The sequence below is a fragment of the Loxodonta africana genome, chromosome 4 (genome assembly GCF_030014295.1).
Source record: "Loxodonta africana isolate mLoxAfr1 chromosome 4, mLoxAfr1.hap2, whole genome shotgun sequence".
NCBI lineage: Eukaryota > Metazoa > Chordata > Mammalia > Proboscidea > Elephantidae > Loxodonta > Loxodonta africana.
The window spans coordinates 90,565,356-90,591,997 of NC_087345.1; the positions used below are offsets into that span (position 1 = coordinate 90,565,356).

A 26,642-nucleotide genomic window follows, 5' to 3' on the forward strand; every position below is an offset into this window, starting at 1 on the left:
ACTGTGCCAGGTAGTGGGGATGCAGCAGTGAACAACACAGACACAGCCCTTGCTCACCAGGACCAACAGTTTAGTGCAGGAGACAGGCAGTGTTGCGAGGGTGCTATAGTAACACAGAATAAGGAGAGGCATTTCACCCAAGACCTGAGGATATACCGGAGTTAGCTAGAGGAGGCAGAGGGGCTAGCATGGGTAAGTCCTAGAGGTGAGAGCATAAGGCAGGTTCAAGGTGCTGAAAGATAAATATCGTTGGATAATACTATGTGAGGGGGAAATACCAACAGGCAAAGCTGGAGAGGCTGAGTCATGAAGGGCCTTGCGAACTGTTCTAAAAAATTAGAACTTTATTCCAGTGCCATGTCAAGTTATTGGGAGATTGTAAACATGGGGGGGGACATAACTGAACACGTATTCTGCAATGATCAATCTGGTGGCAGTGTGATGAATAGGGCATTGGGCAAGACAGGAGGCAGTGGATTAGGGACGAGGAGAAGTGGATGGACTCAAGTGCTATTTAGGAGGTACAAAACAGGATTTAACGGCAGGACTTTAGGGGCCCTCTCTACTACTCAAAGATGAGACAGATCTAGAGCAAGATCTCCCACAACAAACAGAAGGAGTAGTCCTCCCAAAGTGGGTCACTTTTGATAAGAGTGGAGTAACTGCACCAGTGTGAAAGTTGCCCGGTGAGGTCAGAGTGATGAAAGCCACCCAGCATTCTGTAGGAGAAATTACCTGGTCTCTTCTACAAATGAATCGCTGGGAAAAAAGGAAGAAGAGCTGTTACAAAATGGGGACATAATAACCAAAAGTAAACCCTGATTGGATCCTATGTTGAACAAATGAACTCCAAAAAGACGTTACTAAGAGAATCATGAAATTTAGTATGGATTGAGCTTTCGACAACTTGAAGAATTACTGCTAATTTTGTTAGATTTGTTAATAGCATGATAGTTGTTTTTTAAAATGTTCTTATCTAATACAGATACATACTGAAGTATTTACGGTAAAATGACATAATGGTAGTGATTTGGTTTAAAAATAACCTAGAAAATATAAAAATAAAATAATAAAGTGTAGAGAAATAAATGAAACAAGGCTGGCAAAATCCTAATCACTCTCGATGAGTGCAGGGGAATTCATCGTACTATTCTCTCTTCTTTTTTTATTTTATTTTTTTATTAACTTTTATTGAGCTTCAAGTGAACGTTTACAAATCAAGTCAGTCTGTCACATATAAGTTTACATACATCTTACTCCATACTCCCACTTGCTCTCCCCCTAATGAGTCAGCCCTTCCAGTCTCTCCTTTCGTGACAATTTTGCCAGCTTCCTACTCTCTCTATCCTCCCATCCCCCCTCCAGACAGGAGATGCCAACACAATCTCAAGTGTCCACCTGATATAATTAGCTCACTCTTCATCAGCGTCTCTCTCCCACCCACTATCCAGTCCCTTTCATGTCTGATGAGTTGTCTTCGGGGATGGTTCCTGTCCTGTGCCAACAGAAGGTCTGGGGACCATGGCCGCCGGGATTCCTCTAGTCTCAGTCAGACCATTAAGTATGGTCTTTTTATGAGAATTTGGGGTCTGCATCCCACTGATCTCCTGCTCCCTCAGGGGTTCTCTGTTGTGCTCACTGTCAGGGCAGTCATCGATTGTGGCCGGGCACCAACTAGTTCTTCTGGTCTCAGGATGATGTAGGTCTCTGGTTCATGTGGCCGTTTCTGTCTCTTGGGCTCTTAGTTGTCGTGTGACCTTGGTGTTCTTCATTCTCCTTTGCTTCAGGTGGGTTGAGACCAATTGATGCATCTTAGATGGCCGCTTGTTAGCATTTAAGACCCCAGACGCCACATTTCAAAGTGGGATGCAGAATGTTTTCATAATAGAATTATTTTGTCAATTGACTTAGAAGTCCCCTTAAACCATGGTCCCCAAACCCCCGCCCTTGCTCCGCTGACCTTTGAAGCATTCAGTTTATCCTGGAAACTTCTTTGCTTTTGGTCCAGTCCAGTTGAGCTGACCTTCCATGTATTGAGTGTTGTCCTTCCCTTCACCTAAAGTAGTTCTTATCTACTAATTAATCAATAAAAAACCCTCTCTCTCCTTCCCTCCCTCCCTCCCCCCCTCGTAACCACAAAAGTATATGTTCTTCTCAGTTTTTACTATTTCTCAAGATCTTATAATAGTGGTCTTATACAATATTTGTCCTTTTGCCTCTGACTAATTTCGCTCAGCATAATGCCTTCCAGGTTCCTCCATGTTATGAAATGTTTCACAGATTCGTCACTGTTCTTTATCGATGAGTAGCATTCCATTGTGTGAATATACCACAATTTATTTACCCATTCATCCGTTGATGGACACCTTGGTTGCCTCCAGCTTTTTGCTATTGTAAACAGAGCTGCAATAAACATGGGTGTGCATATATCTGTTTGTGCGAAGGCTCTTGTTTCTCTAGGGTATATTCCGAGGAGTGGGATTTCTGGGTTGTATGGTAGTTCTATTTCTAACTGTTTAAGATAACGCCAGATAGATTTCCAAAGTGGTTGTACCATTTTACATTCCCACCAGCAGTGTATAAGAGTTCCAATCTCTCCGCAGCCTCTCCAACATTTATTATTTTGTGTTTTTTGGATTAATGCCAGCCTTGTTGGAGTGAGATGGAATCTCATCGTAGTTTTAATTTGCATTTCTCTAATGGCTAATGATCGAGAGGATTTTCTCATGTATCTGTTAGCTGCCTGAATATCTTCTTTAGTGAAGTGTGTGTTCATATCCTTTGCCCACTTCTTGATTGGGTTGTTTGTCTTTTTGTGGTTGAGTTTTGACAGAATCATGTAGATTTTAGAGATCTGGCGCTGGTCGGAGATGTCATAGCTGAAAATTCTTTCCCAGTCTGTAGGTGGTCTTTTTACTCTTTTGGTGAAGTCTTTAGATGAGCATAGGTGTTTGATTTTTAGGAGCTCCCAGATATCGGGTTTCTCTTCGTCATTTTTGGTAATGTTTTGTATTCTGTTTATGCCTTGTATTAGGGCTCCTAGGGTTGTCCCTATTTTTTCTTCCATGATCTTTATCGTTTTAGTCTTTATGTTTAGGTCTTTGATCCACTTGGAGTTAGTTTTTGTGCATGGTGTGAGGTATGGGTCCTGTTTCATTCTTTTGCAAATGGATATCCAGTTATGCCAGCACCATTTGTTAAAAAGACTATCTTTTCCCCAATTAACTGACACTGGGCCTTTGTCAAATATCAGCTGCTCATACGTGGATGGATTTATATCTGGGTTCTCAATTCTGTTCCACTGGTCTATGTGCCTGTTGTTGTACCAGTACCAGGCTGTTTGGACTACTGTGGCTGTATAATAGCTTCTGAAATCAGGTAGAGTGAGGCCTCCCACTTTCTTCTTCTTTTACAGTAATGCTTTGCTTATCCGAGGCTTCTTTCCCTTCCATATGAAACTGGTGATTTGTTTCTCTATCACCTTAAAAAATGACATTGGAATTTGGATTGGAAGTGCGTTATATGTATACATGGCTTTTGGTAGAATAGACGTTTTTACTATGTTAAGTCTCCCTATCCATGAGCAAGGTATGTTTTTTAACTTAAGTATGTCCTTTTGAATTTCTTGTAGTAGAGCTTTGTAGTTTTCTTTGTATAGGTCTTTTACATCCTTGGTAAGATTTATTCCTAAGTATTTTATCTTCTTGGGGGCTACTGTGAATGGTGTTGATTTGGTGATTTCCTCTTCGGTGTTCTTTTTGTTGATGTAGAGGAATCCAAGTGATTTTTGTATGTTTATCTTATAACCTGAGACTCTGCCAAACTCTTCTATTAGTTTCAGTAGTTTTCTGGAGGATTCCTTAGGGCTTTCTGTGTATAAGATCATGTCATCTGCAAATAGAGATAATTTTACTTCCTCCTTGCCAATCCGGATGCCTTTTATTTCTTTGTCTAGCCTAATTGCCCTGGCTAGGACTTCTAGCACGATGTTGAATAAGAGCGGTGATAAAGGGCATCCTTGTCTGGTTCCCGTTCTCAAGGGAAATGCTTTCAGGTTCTCTCCATTTAGAGTGATATTGGCTGTTGGCTTTGTATAGATGCCCTTTATTATGTTGAGGAATTTTCCTTCAATTCCTATTTTGCTGAGAGTTTTTATCATAAATGGGTGTTGGACTTTGTCAAATGCCTTTTCTGCATCAATTGATAAGATCATGTGGTTTTTGTCTTTTGTTTTATTTATGTGATGGATTACATTAATGGTTTTTCTGATATTAAACCAGCCTTGCATACCTGGTATAAATCCCACTTGGTCGTGGTGAATTATTTTTTTGATATGTTGTTGAATTCTATTGGCTAGAATTTCGTTGAGGATTTTTGCATCTATGTTCATGAGGGATATAGGTCTGTAATTTTCTTTTTTTGTGATGTCTTTACCTGGTTTTGGTATCAGGGAGATGGTGGCTTCATAGAATGAGTTGGGTAGTATTCCGTCATTTTCTATGCTTTGAAATACCTTTAGTAGTAGTGGTGTTAACTCTTCTCTGAAAGTTTGGGAGAACTCTGCAGTGAAGCTGTCCGGGACAGGGCTTTTTTTTGTTGGGAGTTTTTTGATTACCGTTTCAATCTCTTTTTTTGTTATGGGTCTATTTAATTGTTCTACTTCTGAATGTGTTAGTTTAGGTAGGTAGTGTTTTTCCAGGAATTCATCCATTTCTTCTAGGTTTGCAAATTTGTTAGAGTACAATTTTTTGTAATAATCTGATATGATTCTTTTAATTTCAGTTGGGTCTGTTGTGATGTGGCCCTTCTCGTTTCTTATTCGGGTTATTTGTTTCCTTTCCTGTATTTCTTTTGTCAGTCTAGCCAATGGTTTATCAATTTTGTTAATTTTTTCAAAGAACAAGCATTTGGCTTTGTTAATTCTTTCAATTGTTTTTCTGTTCTCTAATTCATTTAGTTCAGCTCTAATTTTTATTATTTGTTTCCTTCTGGTGCCTGATGGATTCTTCTGTTGCTCACTTTCTATTTGTTCAAGTTGTAGGGACAGTTCTCTGATTTTGGCTCTTTCTTCTTTTTGTATGTGTGCATTTATCGATATAAATTGGCCTCTGAGCACTGCTTTTGCTGTGTCCCAGAGGTTTTGATAGGAAGTATTTTCATTCTCGTTGCATTCTATGAATTTCCTTATTCCCTCCTTGATGTCTTCTATAACCCAGTCTTTTTTCAGGAGGGTATTGTTCATTTTCCAAGTATTTGATTTCTTTTCCCTAGTTTTTCTGTTATTGATTTCTAGTTTTATTGCCTTGTGGTCTGAGAAGATGCTTTGTAATATTTCGATGTTTTGGACTCTGCAAAGGTTTGTTTTATGACCTAATATGTGGTCTATTCTAGAGAATGTTCCATGTGCGCTAGAAAAAAAAGTATACTTTGCCGCAGTTGGGTGGAGAGTTCTGTATAAGTCAATGAGGTCAAGTTGGTTGATTGTTGTAATTAGGTCTTCCGTGTCTCTATTGAGCTTCTTACTGGATGTCCTGTCCTTCTCCGAAAGTGGTGTGTTGAAGTCTCCTACTATAATTGTGGAGGTGTCTATCTCACTTTTCAATTCTGTTAAAATTTGATTTATGTATCTTGCAGCCCTGTCATTGGGTGCATAAATATTTAATATGGTTATGTCTTCCTGATCAGTTGTCCCTTTTAACATTATGTAGTGTCCTTCTTTATCCCTTGTGGTGGATTTAAGTCTAAAGTCTATTTTGTCAGAAATTAATATTGCTACTCCTCTTCTTTTTTGCTTATTGTTTGCTTGATATATTTTTTTCCATCCTTTGAGTTTTAGTTTGTTTGTGTCTCTAAGTCTAAGGTGCGTCTCTTGTAGGCAGCATATAGACGGATCATGTTTCTTTATCCAGTCTGAGACTCTCTGTCTCTTTATTGGTGCATTTAGTCCATTTACATGCAGCATAATTATAGATAAATAAGTGTTTAGTGTTGTCATTTTGATGCCTTTTTATGTGTGTTGTTGACAATTTCATTTTTCCACATACTTTTTTGTGCTAAGACGTTTTTCTTAGTAAATTGTGAGAACCTCATTTTCGTAGTGTTTGACTTTATGTTTGTTGAGTCGTTACATTTTTCTTGGCTTTTATCTTGAGTTATGGAGTTTTTATACCTCTTTGTGGTTACCTTATTATTTACCCCTATTTTTCTAAGTAAAAACCTAACTTGTATCATTCTATATCGCCTTGTATCACTCTCCATATGGCAGTTCTGTGCCTCCTGTATTTAGTCCCTCTTTTTGATTATTGTAATCTTTTACATATTGACTTCCGCGATTCCCTGTTATGAGTATTTTTTTTTTAATTAATCTTAATTTGTTTTTGTGATTTCCCTATTTGAGTTGATATCAGGATGTTCTGTTCTGTGACCTTGTGTTGTGCTGGTATCTGATATTATTGGTTTTCTGACCAAACAATATCCTTTAGTATTTCTTGTAGCTTTGGTTTGGTTTTTGCAAATTCTCTAAACTTGTGTTTATCTGTAAATATCTTAATTTCGCCTTCATATTTCAGAGAGAATTTTGCTGGATATATGATCCTTGGTTGGCAGTTTTTCTCCTTCAGTGCTCTGTATATGTCGTCCCATTCCCTTCTTGCCTGCATAGTTTCTGCTGAGTAGTCTGAACTTATTCTTATTGATTCTCCCTTGAAGGAAACCTTTCTTTTCTCCCTGGCTGCTTTAAAGTTTTCTCTTTATCCTTGGTTTTGGCGAGTTTGATGATAATATGTCTTGGTGTTTTTCTTTTTGGATCAATCTTAAATGGGGTTCGATGAGCATCTTGGATAGATATCCTTTCGTCTTTCATGATGTCAGGGAAGTTTTCTGTCAGGAGATCTTCAACTATTTTCTCTGTGTTTTCTGTCCTCCCTCCCTGTTCTGGGACTCCAATCACTCGCAAGTTATCCTTCTTGATAGAGTCCCACGTGATTCTTAGGGTTTCTTCATTTTTTTAATTCTTTTATCTGATTTTTTTTCAGCTATGTTGATGTTGTTTCCCTGGTCCTCCAGATGTCCCAGTCTGCATTCTAATTGCTCGAGTCTGCTCCTCTGACTTCCTATTGCGTTGTCTAATTCCGTAATTTTATTGTTAATATTTTGGATTTCTACATGCTGTCTCTCTATGGATTCTTGCAACTTATTAATTTTTCCACTATGTTCTTGAATAATCTTTTTGAGTTCTTCAACAGTTTTATCAGTGTGTTCCTTGGCTTTTTCTGCAGTTTGCCTTATTCCGTTTCTGATGTCTTGAAGCATTCTGTAAATTAGTTTTTTATATTCTGTATCTGATAATTCCAGGATTGTATCTTCATTTGGGAAAGATTTTGATTCTTTTGTTTGGGGGGTTGTAGAAGCTGTCATGGTCTGCTTCTTTATGTGGTTTGATATGGACTGCTGTCTCCAAGCCATCACTGGGAAACTAGTTTTTCCAGAAAATCCGCTGACTGGGAAACTGGCTCCAGGCTCTGAAAACAATCACTGCTTCCCCATATTTGTTCGTTTTCCGTCTCTAAATCTGTGTTTGTTGTTCAGGGTTCGTAGATTGTTATGTACGTGATCGATTCACTTGTTTTTCCGAGTCTTTGTTGCAAGAGGGATCCGAGGTAGCATCTACCTAGTCCGCCATCTTGGCCCCGCCCCTAAAATCATCTCTCTCTTCTTTTTTATGTTTGAAGTTTTGTATAACAAGCTAAAAAAAAAAAAAGACTGAAATAAAAGTAAAAAGCTACTTTCCTGGAAAGAGGCCTAGCCAGTTCTTTCTTTTTGCCTAGGAGGCTGGAAGTCCACAATGATGCCTGGGACCTGTATCCCAGGAGAGAAAACCCAGCTGGCTCTCCTCCATTCAAATGTTCTCTCTTACCTAGCTGGGTACAATGGGTGTGCAGGTGGATACAGGCAGACAGTGGTCTCTCTTATCCACTTTTCCTCTGGTTTAGGTGGGTGTAATTGGGATTCGCCCTTTCTCAATTTACAGCACTGACATCCACAACCTGGGTCTGGATTTAGGGAAGAGAAGCAAAGCTAGCCTGCTTTAGTTGTAGTCCATCTGGCAATCCTAGTTTAGTTAAAGGAACTATTCACAGCTATCTTGTTGTTGTTAGGTGCCATTGACTTGGTTCCGACTTACAGCGACCCTATGTACAACAGAACAAAACACTGCCTGGTCTTGCACCATCTTCATAATCATCATTATGCTTGAGCCCATTGTTGCAGCCACAGTGTCAGTCCACCTCACTGAGGGTCTTCCACTTTTTCGCTCACTCTCTAACAAGCATGATGTCCGTCTCCGGGGACTTGTCCCTCCTGATAACATGTCCAAAGTATGTGAGATGAAGTCTCGCCATCCTCACTTCCAACGAGCATCCTGGCTGTACTGCTTCCAAGAGAGATTTGTTCATTCTTTTGGCAGTCCAATGTATACTCAATATTCTTCACCAACACCATAATTCAAAGGCATAGATTCTTCTTCAGTCTTCCTTATTCATTGTCCAGTGTTCACATGCATATGAGGCAATTGAAAACACCATGGCTTGGGTCAGCACTCCTCAGTCCTGAAAGTGACATCTTTGGTTTTTAACACTTTAAAGAGATCTTTTGCAGCAGATTTGCCCAATATAATATGCCATTTATTTCTTAACTGCTGCTTCCATGGGCGTTGACTGTTGATTCTAGTAAAATGAAATCCTTGACAACTTCAATGTTTTCTTCATTTATCATGATGTTGCTTATTGGTCCAGTTGTGAGGCTTTTTGTTTTCTTTATATTGAGGTGTAATCCATACAGAAGGCTGTGGTTTTTGATCTTCATCAGTAAGTGCTTCGAGTCCTCTTCACTTTCAGCAAGCAAGAGTGTGTCATCTGCATATTGTAGGATGTTAATGAGTCTTCTAATCCTGATGCCCCATTCTTCCTTATATAGTCCAGCTTCTCAGATTATTTCCTCAGCATGCAGACTGAATAAGTATGGTGAAAAGATACAACCCTGACACACGCCTTTCCTGACTTTAAACCACGAAGTATCTCCTTATTCTGTCTGAAAGACTGCCTCTTGGTCTAAGTAAAGGATCCTCACGAGCACAATTAAGTGTTCTAGAATTGCCATTCTTCGCAATGTTATCTATAATTTGTTACGATCCACATAGTCGAATGTCTTTGCATGGTCAATAAAACACAGATAAACATCTTTCTGGTATTCTCTGCTTTCAACCAGGATTCATCTGACATCAGCAATGATATCCCTCGTTCCACATCCTCTTCTGAATCTGCTTTGTATTTCTGGCAGTTCTCTGTTAATGTACTGCTGCAACCGCTTTTGAATGATCTTCAGCAAAATTTTACTTGTTTGTGATATTAACAGTAATTTCCGCATTCTGTTGGATCACCTTTCTTTAGAATGGGTACAAATATGGATCTCTTCCAGTTGGTTGGCCAGGAAGCTGTCTTCCAACTTTGTTAACGTAGACAAGCGAGCATTTCCAGTGCAGCATCCATTTGCTGAAATATCTCAGTTGGTATTCTGTCAATTCCTGGAGCCTTGTTTTTTGCCAATGCCTTCAGCACAGCTTGGACTTCTTCCTTCAATACCATCAATTCTTGGTCATAAGCTACCTCCCGAAATGGCCGAATGTCAAACAATTCTTTCTGGTACAGTGACTCTGTGTGTATTCCTTCCATCTTCTTTTGATGCTTCCTGCGTCATTTATTTTCCCCGTGAATCCTTCAATATTGCAACTCGAAGCTTGAATATTTTTTTCAGTTCTTTCAGCTTGAGAAATGCTGAGACTGCTCTTTCCTTTTGGTATTCTATCTCTAGGTCTTTGCACATTTCATTATAATACTTTGTCTTCTCTGGCCGCCCTTTGAAATTTTCTGTTTAGCTCTTTTACTTCATCATTTTTTCCTTTCGCTTTAGCTACTCTGTGTTCAAGAGCAAGTTTCAGAGTCTCTTCTGACATCCATTTTGGTCTTTTCTTTCTTTCCTGTCTTTTTAATGACCTCTTGCTTTCTTCATGTATGTCCTTGATGTCATTCTACAACTCATCTGGTCTTCGGTCATTAGTGTTCAACTTGTTAAATATATTCTTGAGATGGTCTCTAAATTCAGGTGGGACATGCTCAAGGTTCCACTTTGGCTCTCGTGGACTTGTTCTAATTTTCTTCAACTTCAGCTCGAACTTGCATATGAACAATTGATGGTCTGTCCCACAGTCATCCCCAGGCCTTGTTCTGACTGATGATATTGAGCTTTTCCATCATCTCTTTCCACAGATGTAGTCAATTTGATTTCTGTGTATTCCATCTGGCGAGGTCCATGTGTACAGTCACTGTTTATGTTGTTGAAAAAGGTATTTGCAATGAATAAGTTGTTGGTCTTGAAAAATTCTCTCATGTGACCTCCAGCATCATTTCTATCACCAACACCATATTTTCCAACTACCAATCCTTCTTCTTTGTTTCCAAGTTTTTCATTCCAATTGCCAGTAACTGTCAATGTATCTTGATTGCATGTTTGATCCATTTCAGACTGCAGAAGTTGGTAAAAATCTTCCATTTTCTCATCTTTGGCCTTAGTGGTTGGTAAGTAAATTTGAATAATAGTCGTATTAACTGATCTTCTGTGTAGGCGTATGGGTATTATCCTATCACTGACAACGTTGTGCTTCAGGACAAATCTTGAAATATTCTTTTCAACGATGAACATGGTGCCATTCCTCTTCAATTTGTCATTCCTGGCACAGCAGACTGTATGGTTATCTGATTCAAAATGGCGAATACCAGTCCATTTCAGCTCACTAATGCCTAAGATATCGATGTTCCATTTCATTTTTGACAATTTCCAATTTTCCTAGATTCACACTTCGTACATTCCACATTCCAATTACTAACGGCGTCTAAGGCTCTTTCTTCTCATTTTGAGTTGTGCCACATCAGCAGATGAAGGTCCTGAAAGCTCAACTCCATTCCCACCATTAAAATCAACTCTACTTCAAGGAGACAGCTCTTCCCCAGTCTTCTGAGTGCCTTCCAACCTGAGGGGCTCATCTTCTGGCACTATATCAGACAATGTTCTGCTGCTATTCATAAGGTCTGTCAGTTTGTTGTACTATAGGGGGCTTGTGTTTTGCTGTGATGCTGGAAGTTATGCCACTGGTATTCAAATACCAGCAGGGTCACTCATGGTAGACAGGTTTCAGCCGAGCTTCCAGACTAAGACAGACTAGGAAGAAGGACCTGGTAGACTACTTGTGAAAAAAAATTAGCCAGTGAAACAGCTACCCTACATCTGCCTAAATTCCGCCTTAGGGTTTAGGGCTGAGGCTCCAGTTAGTAATAAAGCATCACTTTGTTTTTCTTTCTCTTCTGAGTAAATAGCCCATAAAGGGCTTTGCAGGCACCAGTGATTAGTTTATGACAAGATTCAAGTGCTTCTGGATTCTTACCCAACATATCATCTTATTACCATGTTATTATCACTTCTTAACCATCAATAACCTTCCTCTGAAGGGCTTTATTCTGGGCAAAGAATCTCCTTCTGTGTTGAGTTCATACCCCACCGTGCCTGGCTGAGGCAACTGAAGAGGCTGCCGTGATTGGTTGGCACCTGGATGTGGAAGGCACCTTCTGAGAGAAGAGGTGCCTGTGAATAACAGACAAAATATTTATATGAAATGGATTTATGAGAAGCCATAGAAAGGTAGGACATCTGTCTGATTAAAGGGAGGGAAAAAAGATCTGAGGCTCATATCAATGATATAATTTTAAATTAATGAAATAATTTCTGAATACTACTTATGGAGTCAGCCTCATACCTCATTAATGCATAAAATCAAGCCACAATTGCATGTCTACCACAGATATTAATCAGACAGGGATTTTTCTTTTCATATTTGAGATTTCCTTTCGTTTTCGACTGCCCTGAATGTTAAGGTTTTGGGCGGCAGGAGGCACACAGGGATGCAAGAAAGGACTTACTAATGTAGAGGGTCACTAGGCTCTGGAGCACTGACTTAGGGTACCCTTCTGTGGAGGGCTTTAGGGACAGGCCAGCCATCCATTTGTCTGATGTGCTTTGGAAGAAAGCTGTTTAAAGTAGGGAGGGTGTGGATCATAGATATAGAAGCTCTTGATTCTTCTTTTCATTAACCCTTCCTAGAAGTGGCATCCCTAATAAAAGACACAAATCTGCCCTGGAAAACCCCTTTCCAGAGTCTCCTCCCTGCTGTGAGGCTTCTGGCCTGGGAACACTCTAGCCAGAGTCTCCTCTTTGCTACGTATGGGAATGCAGCAGCATCACTATCTGGGTCGGTTTCAGGGAGGTTCAACACACTGTCTTAGCCTTGACTTGGAGGGTCAGCTAATACAGAACTCAGAGCACTGTTTTCAACTTTTTCTCCTTTTTCACCTTCCGAGAATCTACTCTATCCCATCTTCAAATGCCTCTCCATCCAACGAGGATAATATTTCCCAAGTCTCTAAGATTTACTCCACTGTTGTGCAACATGGCATGCATAAAGCAGGTTTTTCACTTCTCAGGTATGCAGCTAATGGTCTGAAGAATTATAAAACCCAGGCTAATGTGGCTTTTGTCTGTGCGGTCCAAGAAGGTCCAGAAACTCCTAGGATGTCCACCTATAGGGGAAGGTTCACATTGACACACCCACATACTTTGAGATTGGGAAAGAAACCAGAGTTGGCAAAGAACTATGATCCCTGATGTAGGTATTAGCCCACCCAACCTGAAAAGCTACACTGGGCGGGTGGCCATAGCTCTTGAGTTCCTTTACTGAGGACTCTGAGGAAAACATCAGGAGCTCAGGAAGAGGAAGTGTCTCCCAACACTAGACCCTGGGCACAGGTAATATTCCTTTCAGCTGTCAATTGCCAAAATTCCTGATACAACCATTTCAGAGAGCTCCCTCAAACTCCTTTTGAACTGCAAACAAAAGTACCTGGAGTTTGTGATTAGGCATGTGTTTTCCTGATAATAAGAGATTTTCTTCTGGGACTTGAGTCACCGTTTCTGAGATTCTAGAACTACTGAGATCCACTCCAATGGTCTCCTAAACTGCCACACAGAATTGATTATCAGTGACCCCTCAAAAGCCCTCCTAGTCTGGGGACTTGTTTCCCTTACCTACTGTAGTATATTCCCCTTTCCTTGGCACCAAAATAAACCTGAAATCTCGCCTCTGCATGGATATCTATTTGGGGAAGACCCTTTTCCCTCAATTCCAACTGGGGTGTGAACCCCCTTTGTACTCAAAAGATAAATCCTAATTCGGAAATACTATCAATCCATATTTAATACTCTTCCCGAAAAAACACCACCTCCTCTATCCTGGAACCCATCTAAGAAGCAATGCTTCCCTAGAACTGCCTCCCAGTACCACGCCTCCCCACCCAGTTCAGAGCTCTCCCAACTTTAAAGAAAATGTTCAACTCACTTTTGGAGGTTGCTCCCTCTCTTCAGTGACCCTTCCCATTCAAGGGTTCCTGCTTTCCTCCAACACTCACTCCCCAGTACCTAGCTATCTTTCTCAACACTCAAGTACATTCCTCCAACCAGGAAACAACTTCTATAGCAGAACACTGCTAGTTAAGCACCATTCTCTCCTACTTCTCTGTCTCCACTCCTGGCTTCTTCCTGAATTTCCAAGAAGGGGGTAGGGGTAGGGGTGAGAAGAGAGACAATTACCACTAGTCCAGAAAAACGAACTTGCATTTCTATTGGGTGGAGTACTGAGAATAAAGGAATGAGGAAAGCAATTTCAAGCAAGGAAGAAGAAGAAAAGGTGAAAGCAAGGGAGTGGAGGACATTAGGTTGCTCTCTATGATCCGAGTCCTGTCCTGAGAATCTCCATACAGTATGTCCTCCACAGACACAATCACACTTAGAGAGCCAGAGCCATAGTCTCGACCTTCTCCCATGATCTGGGGACACCTCTGTTTGCCATACCAATACAAAATACTACCCTCTTTTACCACCCTTCTGCCTGGGAATAAAATCTCCTAATCTGAGGACCTGCTTCCCTTACCTATTATAAAGGACCTTCTCCTTGGACATCTGTCTTTAAAACCTTACCCTAGAAGAGTATATTTCCTATTCTGAGACACACTCACTCCTAAGATAGTATTTATCTTCCTACTGTAAGGGAATTTCTTAACCAAGAATGATCACTTATCATTTGCTCATCTCATGCTACAAAACAGGCATCACTCTAAAAGTATTCATTCATTCATCAGATTTTAACTGAGTACCTACTCTACGCCAGGCCCTATGCTGGATGCTGGGAATATAATGGTGACCAAGACAGGTGGGGTCCCTTCCCATATGGAGCAGTCTAGCAGGAAAAATAATTAATCAAGCAATAATAATAAAGTATGATAAGGGCTGTAACAGGGGAGCTCAATGCTGTGACATCGCGTAGAAGGAACACCTAGCCTCATCTATAGAGAGTCCTGGAAGACTTCTCCAAAGAAGCAGTGCTTAGGCTGAGACAAAGGACAAGTCAGAATTAGACAAAAGATGAGGAAGGGAGACAGTGTTCAAATCAGAGGGAACAACATATGGGAAGGACTGGAGGGGAGATGAAACATGGTGGGTAGTTTGAGAAACCTGAGTGAATGAATACAGTATTTGATATATTTGTAATAGTTATAGTTGGTGGTTCCATTCGAAAAGTCATTCCTAGACCATAAAGGCACTACAAAGAAGAAGGCTGAAAGCAAAGAGGACGCTTCATTCCTTTACACACCTTCTGCCCAGTAAGTAGCATCAGCTGTGAAATGTTCCAGAACTTACCGCCCAGTGCGCTGAAGTTCTGGCCCACTGTGGCCCCCATGTGGTTCTGGTTCTATGTGGCAAATGTTTCCATTTGGAACTCCAGGCATTTTCCTTTTCTCCTATTAAGAGAGGCCCGCAAAATTAGTAAAGTCAGCCATCTGTTCTATCCTACCTGCTAAGAGGGGGGCATGATGATGGGATAACCCAAAATCAGCCCAAAATGCCCAAGTGTTTCTCTGTAACTTTTAAATGCATTTTTTTATTTGGAGCAGTTTATTGACTTTCCTTGTGGGACATATATATATATATATAATTTTTTATTAGTATCTGACTTCTCACCTGCCTTGCCCAGAAACAGGAAAATTCAGGCTTTGGCATCAGATATGACCTAAAGTTCAAGTTTCAAATTTGTCTCTGTATAATCTACCTTTCCTTAAAACTTTGCCCCAGAGGAGTTTTTTTGTTTTTTTTTTTCCCCCCTCAAGCTTTACTGGGCATTTGTAAAGTCAGGGACAATAATACCTATTTGGGATATTGCTGTGAAGATTAAATTAGCATATGTAAAGTACCCAGCCTAATGTCAGTACACAGTAGGAGTTCCCTTCCCAACTTTAACATGGCAAAAAAAAGTATGGGGGAAACTCTGCTCTCCCTATACCACTTTCTCTTTTCATCTGATGGCTTTGTACATGATGTACTCCCCCCAAAATGTCCTCCCCTCTCTACTCTGCCACATGAATCCTTCAAAATTTGGCTTAAAATTCACCCACAGATAATCCTGACTGACCCCAACGCACCTGAGCTAATCTATGTTATTGCATCTTCACTTTTTATTACTGTTCGAACATTCTAGGTGCCCTAGTCGAGCGCCATGTCTCCAGTTACCTACCATATACCCACACTCTTTGCTCTGGCACGGTGGGCACTCAGCAAGTGATGCTAATGACCACTGCCTGATGTGCACACATTACCTGGGAGGGAACATTTTTGGGTGGCTCAATTCTAATGGTGGGGTCCCACTCTCCTGGAGGGAGCACCGTCACCTGGTCCAGGAACTCATCAATCCCTGCCAGGAGGTCATCTCTCTCTTTTGCCTTATATGCCACATCATGAAAAATCTACAGAAAAGAAAAAAAACTCAGGAAAGTTGAAAGTAACTTTGCTTAAAACAATCATCAATTGACATGGTGAAGGATGGAAACGATCTCTTGATTTTTATCTCTGTCACAGGGATTGAGATGCAGAAAACTGAGCACTTAGAGAAGCACAAGGATAAATGGATAACGGAATTAAAAAAAAAAAAAAAAAAGAACCAGGATAAGATAGGTCAAAAAGAACTAAATATATGTCTATTAGTGTAAGCGGAGATAAGACGTGACTCTAAAGCTGTACAATTCTATTATCTCCTCAAAGAATGGAACAAAAGGCAAGATGCCCACAAAATTTTCCTGATCATAATGGTTAGAAAAACTGGATGAAATTACTAATGATGTTTCTCTATGTAAGAAGCCTCCCAATCAAAGAGAGCTTATAAACACAACCCACATCTCCCCCTGCTTCCTGAGACATATGCATCAAAAGCCCTGCTTTGAGCTCACACGAGCAGAGCAGCTCTCACTGGTTATGAATTACGGGTTCAGCAAAATGTCTAGATGCCTTAGTATGGACATGTCAGGACATTCACATTATAGTGCCCGAGGTCATATACCTGGTCCCTATACAACTGGTCTCATTTATATGCAACAGCAATGAGGTTTCCTCATGTAAATAGCTTGGATGTGTTTAATTAACCATCCCCTATAGAAAGTTAATTCAGCTTTAATGTATTCTAAGTATCCTCCTTAGCAATAATAATTTTCCCAGAAAAAGATTTCTCTGCCTCCTTGATTACTCAAAAAGGGAGAGATGACATAGGAAGAAAAATCCCCCAAAGGTCTTGCCTCCCCCGTATAATAGGCTCTCAGAGACATGCCCTAAACTGCTTCCCAGCAATCATTGCAATTATAATTATTTTATCCCCAACACCTAGCACAGTGCCTCAGACAGAGTAAACACTCAATAAATATTTATGGGATGAATGACTGAAAAGCAGAAGTGGGGCGTACCTCATCTGTCATGATGGTGGCCATAGATCTGCCAATTTCATGGTACTGCTGGCCCTTCCCTACTGGACCCAATAAAATAAACAAAAACCTGGCAACACACACAGAGGATGAAATTATGTAAATAAACATAAAGAAGTGGCATCTTACACCTCTCTAAACAGAACATTTCTCTCCTTTCAAACAGAAATAATCACTGTACCTTCAATAAATGGAGACATACCAATGATGGAACAATATGAGTTGCCTTGACCTAAAAGCTCCTCTATAGGCATGAGAAGCTATTGGTATGACTCCATTCAATAATGTGGTTACACTTCTGAGGGTTTCCATAGGCACAATTCCTCATATAAAAAGGACAGTTTTTTTTCAAAACATGGTATTTTTATTGTACTACAAATTCAAAGTTATCTGAATCCCATTCATTACTCTAATAAGAAAATGATGGAGACAGGAGAAGGCTAAAGAAATTGAAATGATTAATCCTCTTAAAAAAAAAAGGATTCTAAATTGTGTTCTGGACATCTGAATCCTCTGTAATTAATGGGGCTCTGAATCATCTGCATCAACAGAGAACAGGAACAGCTTGAACAAATAGGGGCATATCCATAAACCATACAAACACTGCCAGGGCTGTGGAAAGAGAGAGACACCAATACCTTTGCTCAGAGACGTTGCCCTGTGATACAGCTCTATAGAATTGGAAGACGAAGTCCTAGGCTTGCCATCATAACAAATTTGGCCCTTACCATGCCCTTCTAGAAGCCCTGGTGGCGTAGTGGTTAAGAGCTCGACTGCTAACTAAAAGGTTGGCAGTTTAAATCCACCAGTCACTCCTTGGAAACCCCATGGGGCAGTTTTACTCTGTCCTACAGCGTCGCTATGAGTCAGAACTGACTCGACAGCACCTAATAACAACAAGCCCTTCTAATACTCCTCAGTTCTCCACTTCCAAGGCTGTAGGTCATGCAGTCCACAGCCTTAAGAATCTTAGAATTCTTCTGCATGGTAGTTAATCAAATTTACACCAGTTTTCTGAATTTATATAGCATTCTCAAAGTTAATTAATCCTAAATTTTGGTGTTAAGCTGATTTCTCCCATTAGAGCTCACATAAATCTGGATTTTAGTTAGAATGTACTAAGATTGGTTATTTTTGTCTTTACCTTGTTGGGATCGGCACTTCTGTCAGGCCTGAGAGAAGAACAGCTGGAGATAGCCTCACAAAGGCAACGATGGGGCGGTCCAGAGTATCCACCTCTCCAACCAGGACATTTGAAGCCTCCGCCCCAGTGGGAATCTTTTTCATGAAATGAAGATCCACCTGAAAGTCCAAAATAACCCTCTGACTGTTGGGAACCATCACTTCAACATAATCATGGTCTTCATGCTTTACATTAATAATGTCATTTTATAGCTTATAAAATATTTTGTCATATTATCTCATTTGATCCTCACAATAATCCTATAAGATGGACAAGACAGGCCTTATTAGCCTAACTTAAAAAAAAAAAAAAATGAAGCAACTGAGACTGGAGAAGTGAGGTTGACTTGCCCATGACCACAGAGCTTTTCAGAGATAGAATCTGGATTTAAATCCATTACACCCTGCCTCTTCAGAGGGGAACACTTTTGAAACTCTGGGTCAAATTCTTTCCATCCTCAAATATTTGAATGCTTCCTTAGAGGTTTCAGTTTTCTTCTATATAAAATGGGAAGCCTTCTGAGAATTGACATAACACTATTGTGTTTTAGAAAGATAGTGTCAAGGAGAAATGAGAGCAAGGAGAACTGGAGACACAGGGACACCAAGGGTGGAACCAGTAACTCTATGGTAAGGCACTACATCTGTGGAAGGCCTTGTGTACCAAAGTCACAGTCCCAAAAAGAGTTTCAACCATGTGGGAGTTTTAGGAGACAACAGCAAAAGTATTATTTTGACACAACCCTTGGAGGTTAGAAGCAGCAGCTAGAGAGCAGGTGTCAAAAAATAACTGGAAAATTAAGATGTGTCAAAGACCCTCCGTGGCTATTTTCAGTTTCATCTTGTTGAATCTGGATGAACATACTAATGAGAAGGGAAAAGGCTGAGGTAGAAGGGAGAAGACAGGAGCAGACAGGTCTCCTTTTCTGCAGAAGGGGCTCCGGTCTTGGAAAAAGGGTCTTGAAAGACCAAAGCTTACTCAGCTTCTAGCAATTGGACCCTAGGCTATAAGCCTATTCCCATGTCTCTGCTCACCTTGCTTAAATCCACAGGACCATGTTCATAATTCACTCCATTTTTTACTTCAAGATTTGTAGTTGGAACAGACTGAGGAGACACCGTTTGACCTATTTGGAGAAAATGAAACCAAATTCTCTAAGTCCCTGCCCTTTTCTCCTTCCGGCTCACCCCATCCACCATCAGTTGGCTATGACTATCTCTTGAAAGCCTACAGGGGGAAGAAGTTGAGATGCTATGAAGTCAGGATCCACACATACCTATCTATTTGCCTATTCATTAGGGCTAAAGGGAAAACAGAGGTCTCATTACTTCTGTACCTTCTTCCTGCACACATTTATGACCCTTTTTTATGTCTCCATTAAGGCAGTAATCCTTACTTAGAAGGGCATATCAAAGACCCCTCTGAAGGACTCTTCAAAAGTATAGATTCTTAGGCATATCTCCTGCACATTGTGATTCAGTAAACGTGGGGACCAGTAGACCACTATACATTGACCCTGCCTGGCCACAGAAAAGGTAACTAATCAGCAGCTGAAATTCACTGAGTGTTTATAAATACTGTGCACTGAGTTAAGGACTTTGCATGGATTAACTCGTTGAAGTCTCACAATAATAGGGTACAAAAAAGCCCTTTGCCATCAAGTCGATTCCGACTCATAGGGCCCTAAAGAAGAAAGTACAGCTGCCCCATAGGGTTTCCAAGGAGTGGATTGTTCATGCTGACTTTTTGGTTAGCAGCCAAACTTTTAACCACTACACCAGCAGGGTTTCCAATAGTGGGGTAGGTCCCATTGTTATCCCTGTTTTAGATAAAGTAAGACTTAAAAGAGTTTAGTAGGTTGCCCACTTTGCAAATGGTGAAGCCAAAATCTCAAACCTAGATGTTGGACTCAGGAGCTTCACTACTATATTTTGCCTCTTTCTAAGGTCCTAAAATGAACTACATTTGATCCTAAAAAGCTCCAGGTGACCTTTTCTGACCCCAAATTGTCCCCAATGTAGAAATCTCCCAAAAGCCATGCTAGATTTTGATGCTACCTTGGGGCATGAGTCCTTCATCTTGAGTTCACTGAGGTCTATTTGAGGTGTGCATCCCTGATGCCACAAGAGAGAGACAGGTACCACCCCAGCTGCCCATCTTAACTGATGATCAAAAAGTACTAGTATCCAAATTGGCATGGGGCATAGAAGACAAATACAGGCTCTGCTCCCTAGTAACTTAGCATCTCCAACTAGTTCTCAAATGTCTTATTCATGAAGACAGACAGGAGTCACTCCAAAAAAATCTCACCATTTTTATCCATTGAATGTGGATCAGACTGCTTCTTGCCAGACTCAGCAAAGGAGCGAACAATGGGAATGAGGTTGTTTCTCTTCTTTTCATTCTGATGATGATGCTTTTTCAGAAGGGCTTCCCGCACTTTAATCCTCACACTGTCATTCAGGTCACTGGACAATTCTTGCTGGTCCAGGATCAGGTCTGGAAAGTAGGCGCTGACATGAACACTCGGACTGAGGGTCAACAAACCCAAGGTGGCCAGCGTTGGGAGGGTGGGTGAGAGGGGAGTGGGGTGGGGGAGGCATTTCCACCAGGATCACTGAGGTGCAATTTCAGCTTCAGTGTCTGAAAGAGCTTTGTGATGATAGCATCTGTGAAAATTATACTTTATCATGTAATAAATCATTATTATTGAGAATAGAAACTATTGAGCATTTAATATGCACCAGGAACTATACTATGAACTTTATATACATTATCCGATGCTCATAAAAATCACGAGAAGTATATATCATCATAACAATTTTTACAGATAGGGGAATTGAGACCCAAATAGTTAACAAAATTGCCCAAGGTCATTCCAGCTCATAAGCTGCAAGCTGGAATTCAAACCCAGGACTGTTTGACTTGAAACCTCACATTATTACCCACTTTGTTCTGCTATCTGCCAAACCTCTCTTGCATTCCCTTCCTCCAAGATTTTAATATTGCTGTGATTATTAAGGGAAACTGTAACTGTAGAACTCAAAATTGAAGGTGGAACCTATAAGAATAATTAAGTTAACTGACCACTCTTTGCCAACAATTATCACCAAGCATCAACTTTTAACCTGTGTAGGCCAACAGAACGAAGGAGGAAAACAATCCCTGGTGTTGAGAGGCAGTTGGCACAGTGGTTAAGAGCATGGGCTCTGGAGCTAAAGAACCACATTCTATCCCAGTTCCACGACTTTCTAGCTGTGTGATCTTGGGCAAGTTATATAACCTCTCTGTACCCTAGTTTTCTCATCTGTAATATGGAGATAATAATATCACCTACTTCACCTACTTTTTTTTTTTTTGTCATTTATAATTTTAGAGTTCCTTCCACAGACAATGCTGTGTTATTTAGAATGAACACTTTCTTAAAAAAATTTATTTCACACTTTTATACAAATATCCACAGGTATGTTCTAACCATGAAATAATTTTACAGTGCTAGTTAGTATAAAAATGTATCAAATGCAAACAGACCGGTGACTTAACTTGAGATGACATTTCAACTACTCTAAATTCAAACGCCACAACACTCTTTGTTTCTTTGTTGTTGAACCACCCAACCTCCCTGCTTCTCAGGGCATTCATTTTTATACAAAGGTCTATAAACACTGTCAAAATATCAGCTTCTTAGCAACCCACAAAGCCAGTGCATTACACTTAGAGTTACCTCACAAGAAACTGAGCTTTTAAGTAATGTCATGACCCTGTTTTGGAGAAATTTTTGTAAACAAAATATCATTTGTACAACTATTTATATAAATTGAAAACTGCAAAGTACAACCAGAGTAACGCCCTTAGTATCTTGAGGGTGTACAATTTCTGAAAAGGAAAAGCAGTTTAAACTCTAAAGCAACAGCGGCACATACAGCTATATATCTTGTTCTTTTAAAAGATCTAGACGTTGTTTACACTCTATCTAAATAAATTAGCACCTGTTTGCTGTTGCTCCCCATATAACTTAACATTTCGAGGCACAGCAATTAAAAAAAAAAATCAGCTTTCATCTCTTCAAACTCGATTGAATGTATAGAATAATTGTCTTTTTTTCTTCTTCTTCCATTTTTACAATTAAAAATCAACTTCTTATTAAAGTAGTCGCAAAGCCAATTTGGGATTATAGGATAGGGGAGAATAGGAAACAAAACACTGACTCACTGATCAAATGGTTCTAACATTTCTAACATCTGGAAAATTAAATGATAATGTACATAAAGTTCTGATTCACAGGAAACACTTGATGCAGTTTACCTGTCCTTATCAGTAACATTATGACTATATTAGATATGAAGAACCCTAGCAGTTTTACTTCAATCCTACCTATCTTCCCCCAAGCTTCCCCCCAAGCCCCGACATATTCTCAGCTTGTAACTCCATTCACGACTATCCAAGGCTAGAAGCAATGAATGAGGATTCGTGTTTCTGTAACTTTAATCTTTATACTGGCTTATACTTCAGGATCTTTCATCTTGGGGAGGAAAAAAAATGTCTACCCCTCTAGCTACTTCCTCCTCTCCCTCCTTTCACTTAAAGTTCCCAAAATAAAAATCCCTCAGCTCCTTGCAATTTGGCTACCCCAATGAAACTGCTCTAGATACAAATCATCAGTAACTTTCCAGTTGCTAAATTCAATGGATATTTACAGTCCTCACCTAGCCTGACCTCTGCAGCATTTGACACTGATGAAATGAAACTCGATTCATCCCACAGCTAAGGATGTTGAGGCTGGGAATTTAAGTGACTTGCCTAAGGATACAGAGCCACTTTATTTTCTCCTTTACACCATACTTCTTAGTTTACACAAAGCTTCCTGTTTTTCCTCATCTACCCTTACCTGAAATTTCTTCTATGCTGTTTGCACGCATATCCAGAAGGACTGTTCCGTTAATAAGGCAGCTTCTTAGCTCAAACAGACTGTGCAATGAAAGGGTTGCCACATAAGGCTTGCTCCAGCGTTCTCCCCCATCCTCAACATCTTCTTCAAACTTCAGCCACCTGAAAGCATTACAAATAACTAGATGCCACAGATAGAAAGTGAGGAATTTTCATGAAAGAATCTTTAATGGAAGCCACAAAGAGAGCTATCCGAATAATCATATTGAACACTCTAAGATTTAATCCATGTGTTCAAAGTATATTGGTAAGTAAAAAAAAAAAAAAAAAAAGCAGGTTATAAAAAAGTGCAAGAGTGAGTATAATTTGATTTCAGTTTTGTCTAAAGAAAAATTTAAAAATACACATACACATATAAGACACCAAAATACTATATTCCTCATTATCCCTAGGATAGTGAGATTACAGATAATTTTCATTTTCTTTTTGCTTATCTATATTTTCTAATCTTCTATAACAAACATGCATTACTTGTGCAATTAAAAAACAGATCTGATCTCTATCTTTTGGACATATTGACAAATCACATAAATAAAATGATATTTTTCTTTTTAAAAAAGTCAACTATTTTTCAAAAGAAAAGAAAGGGCAACCATAGTGTTCTGTGTGACTTTAAGAAGCTTGCAAAGACAGAATGACAAGCCTAATTGCCTTTTCACTTGGTATCAGGCCAATTGGCCTGTTTAATCTTCTCTGCCCATAGAAAGCATCCACAGATACAGTGGGTATCCTGGAAGAGCTGTTCCAATGAGAGCTGAATCTGTGTTGCTATTACCTCCTTGCCTCCTTCCCCAAGGGTCAGGAATGCTGGCTTTGTACCATCCATAAGGCTCACGCGTCAGTTATTAGAAGAGTTCTAGATATGGCCCTGGTTAATCTGAGGGTTTTCGGGGAGTATGAGCCTAAGACAAGCACGGTCACTTTACAACTATCCTGGGAAGCCTAACACACGGCTGGCTATAATCCTAAGGGTCTCTATGAGGTTGAATTATTCCAGATGAACTTAAATTCTCAAAAATTCTGGGACTTCTATTGAATTAAAAACCCAAATGACCCTATGGTTCACCTGCGGGAAAAATCTGGAACTATGCTATTTCTGCTGGGCTAAGTCCAAACCGAGGTGGCCCTGTCAGGTGTCTTCTAAACCAGCTGTACAACACCAAGATAGCCTGTGAACCAATCTGGGCCCTCCCAAAACGAGAGAGGGCCTCCTGAATGTTTCATGTTTATGTCACCAACCCCAGGCTCAAGGTCAGTTGGCATAGGTATCACCAGAGACATTATAAAAAAGCCAACACCAAAATGGCCCAGAGGAAACTCTGGACCATCAGACCCCATGTCACTCATCACTTCTCCCAGAAAGAAATAAAAGCCATGCAGGCAGGCCTGCAACTTGCTGAAAGGTACACATTTGCCAACCCAAGCAGATCTTGACCCAGGTTATTTTAGGGCCTCACCTGGCTGTCTCCTTCCACTGGGCATCTTCTCCCTCTTTCAGACAGATCTCATCCAGCTCTGTGAACAGCTCATGAGGCACATGCTCTTCGTCTTCCTCGGTGCCAAGAATGAACTGAACACGCTGAGATGGTGTGTCTAGAAGATCAACCAGGGAGAAAGGTCTGCTCTCAGTCTCAAACTTAGCACAGAAATAACATTCTGCCTTATTTAGCTCACCTAGGTGGCCTAACAACTTGAGGAATGCACCAAAGACAATCCTGAATGCAGATCAAAGATTTTTCTTTATTTCCAGAAAGAAACTATTCTGTGGAAGCAGTTTCATGGGAGGAAATATTCATGAACTAAGACCATTTTCAGAAAACCCATAAGAAACAAAAAACCTGACTAATTTGATCAAAAGGAATGGCTAATTCTCCAGTAAATGATTTTACTACTGTGGTATTGATTTTTGGCAGGCCTAAACCATAAAGTTTTCAGAAATATACTTCTGATTCTGAGACGTGTTTCTTCTTCTTGGAAGCAGGCTCTAGAAAACCCTACAGAAGGACTAGAGAATCAAGACCACCTGCTTGATATACCTCAGCATCACCAAACCTCCTGGCCATAAACACCCCCTACCCTCTCTCCTGAGCATATTACCATGGGCCAGGGCCTCCTGGCCTTCCTCCCCCTGGCTGGCTCCTTTGGCTCGCCCTCGTCTCCGGTGCTTTTGGCCATGAGTTCGGTGGTGCCGATGGCCCTGACGACCCAGGGGCATCCGAACCCCCACGTACAGAGTTCTATGACCTGGAAAGAAACAGAAGATCTGTGGTGGGAACTCCTTTAGTAAAAGGAGCCTAGCATATTCAGGAGAAAAACAAAGATCACAGTTCTTGGGCCTGGTCACACCTCTGTAATGACCAAACTTCAAAGACTTCCAGGACTGAAGATGTAGAGATGGCAGAGTTGAAGGTCTCCTGGTTTATCCTACATGTGGCTGCAAACCTCATGAGGACATGGTGAAGATAAAGGAAATAATGTGCGTGAAAACGATCTGCAAACTGTAAAGGCCAATACAGATGCCAGTTACTGACTAATTTTTAAAAAGCAATCAGTCGCTCTATGCCAGCTGCAGTAAGTCCTGGCAGGGAGGCAATTTAGAAGAAGGGTAAGAGCACAGGGCTGGAGTCAACTTGCTTGGGTCCAAAATTCAGCCCTGCCTGCCATTTGCTAGCCTTGTGACCTTTAGCATGTTATATAATCTCTCTGTGACTCATCTTTAACAGGGAATACTAAAAGCTTATTATTTAAACTCATAGGGTTTTTGTGAGCAATAAGTAAGATAATGCATGTAAAATGCTTAGCACAATGCCTGGAATAAAGGTTAACAAATACAGTCTAAGATCAGCTTCCATAATTTATTTCTGCATTGCGAAATACAATCTAGAATAATAGCGACAGGCTAGTTACAAATCATAAGGAGCATGAAGCTAGGGTTCAGGGAAGAGATATTAAATGCCATACAAAGAGAGGGGAACTTCAGAAAACAAGTGATCCAATAGCAATTCCTCCTTAGTTTGTGTTCTCCTACCCTCTCATTCCTTCTCTACACCTGCTTTTTGTTTTGTTTTGTTTTTTGTTCATGACTTCCAGGCCTCTATCACCTCCATCTGGCTTCACAGGCTGTCCTGTCAAGTCTGGAGCCTAGAATCAGTCAGCTCTCCTCAATACCAGCCCCCAACTCTCCACCCCACCTCCTTGGTCTTGTCACATTTCTGCCTGGTTACCACTGCTCAGCAATCTAGATGGACGCTAACCTTCCACATCTTCCACTACAGAAGCTGTTCCAGTCTTTAGCCTCTGTCTTTAAATCCACAACCTTATCCACATTCTGTCCCCTCTGAGCAGGCGATCCAGCTTCACATTTTATTGAGAAGACTTCGGGCATCTCAGGTGAACTCCCTCTACCTCAAGCTGACTAACTTCCCTCCCTACCCCACCCCCCCTCAGCTTTTCTTCTTTGCCAAGCTAATGACTAAGACTCTTGATCCCATTGCTTCTCACCCACCTGGAGTCCTACATCTGTCATCCTCAGTTTCTTTGCATCCATCCTT

The 26,642-nt window shown here is 40.5% G+C and overlaps 1 protein-coding gene across 3 annotated transcripts in view; it reads right to left on the reverse strand.

Annotated features, from left to right (window-relative positions):
- The window catches only part of SLC4A8 (solute carrier family 4 member 8), a 146,682-nt gene that overhangs the window by 40,291 nt on the left and 79,749 nt on the right, over positions 1–26,642 (reverse strand). For all 3 annotated transcript variants that reach the window (XM_023556485.2, XM_064284206.1, XM_023556489.2), the window contains 9 exons: positions 25,189–25,335; positions 24,549–24,684; positions 23,033–23,193; positions 20,455–20,643; positions 19,179–19,270; positions 18,106–18,263; positions 16,944–17,031; positions 15,810–15,956; positions 14,857–14,957 (listed from right to left, as the gene is read on the reverse strand). In XM_023556485.2, the coding sequence (XP_023412253.1) occupies positions 14,857–14,957; positions 15,810–15,956; positions 16,944–17,031; positions 18,106–18,263; positions 19,179–19,270; positions 20,455–20,643; positions 23,033–23,193; positions 24,549–24,684; positions 25,189–25,306 (1,190 nt within the window). In that variant the 5' untranslated portion in view covers positions 25,307–25,335. The remainder of the gene's footprint in view (positions 1–14,856; positions 14,958–15,809; positions 15,957–16,943; positions 17,032–18,105; positions 18,264–19,178; positions 19,271–20,454; positions 20,644–23,032; positions 23,194–24,548; positions 24,685–25,188; positions 25,336–26,642) is intronic.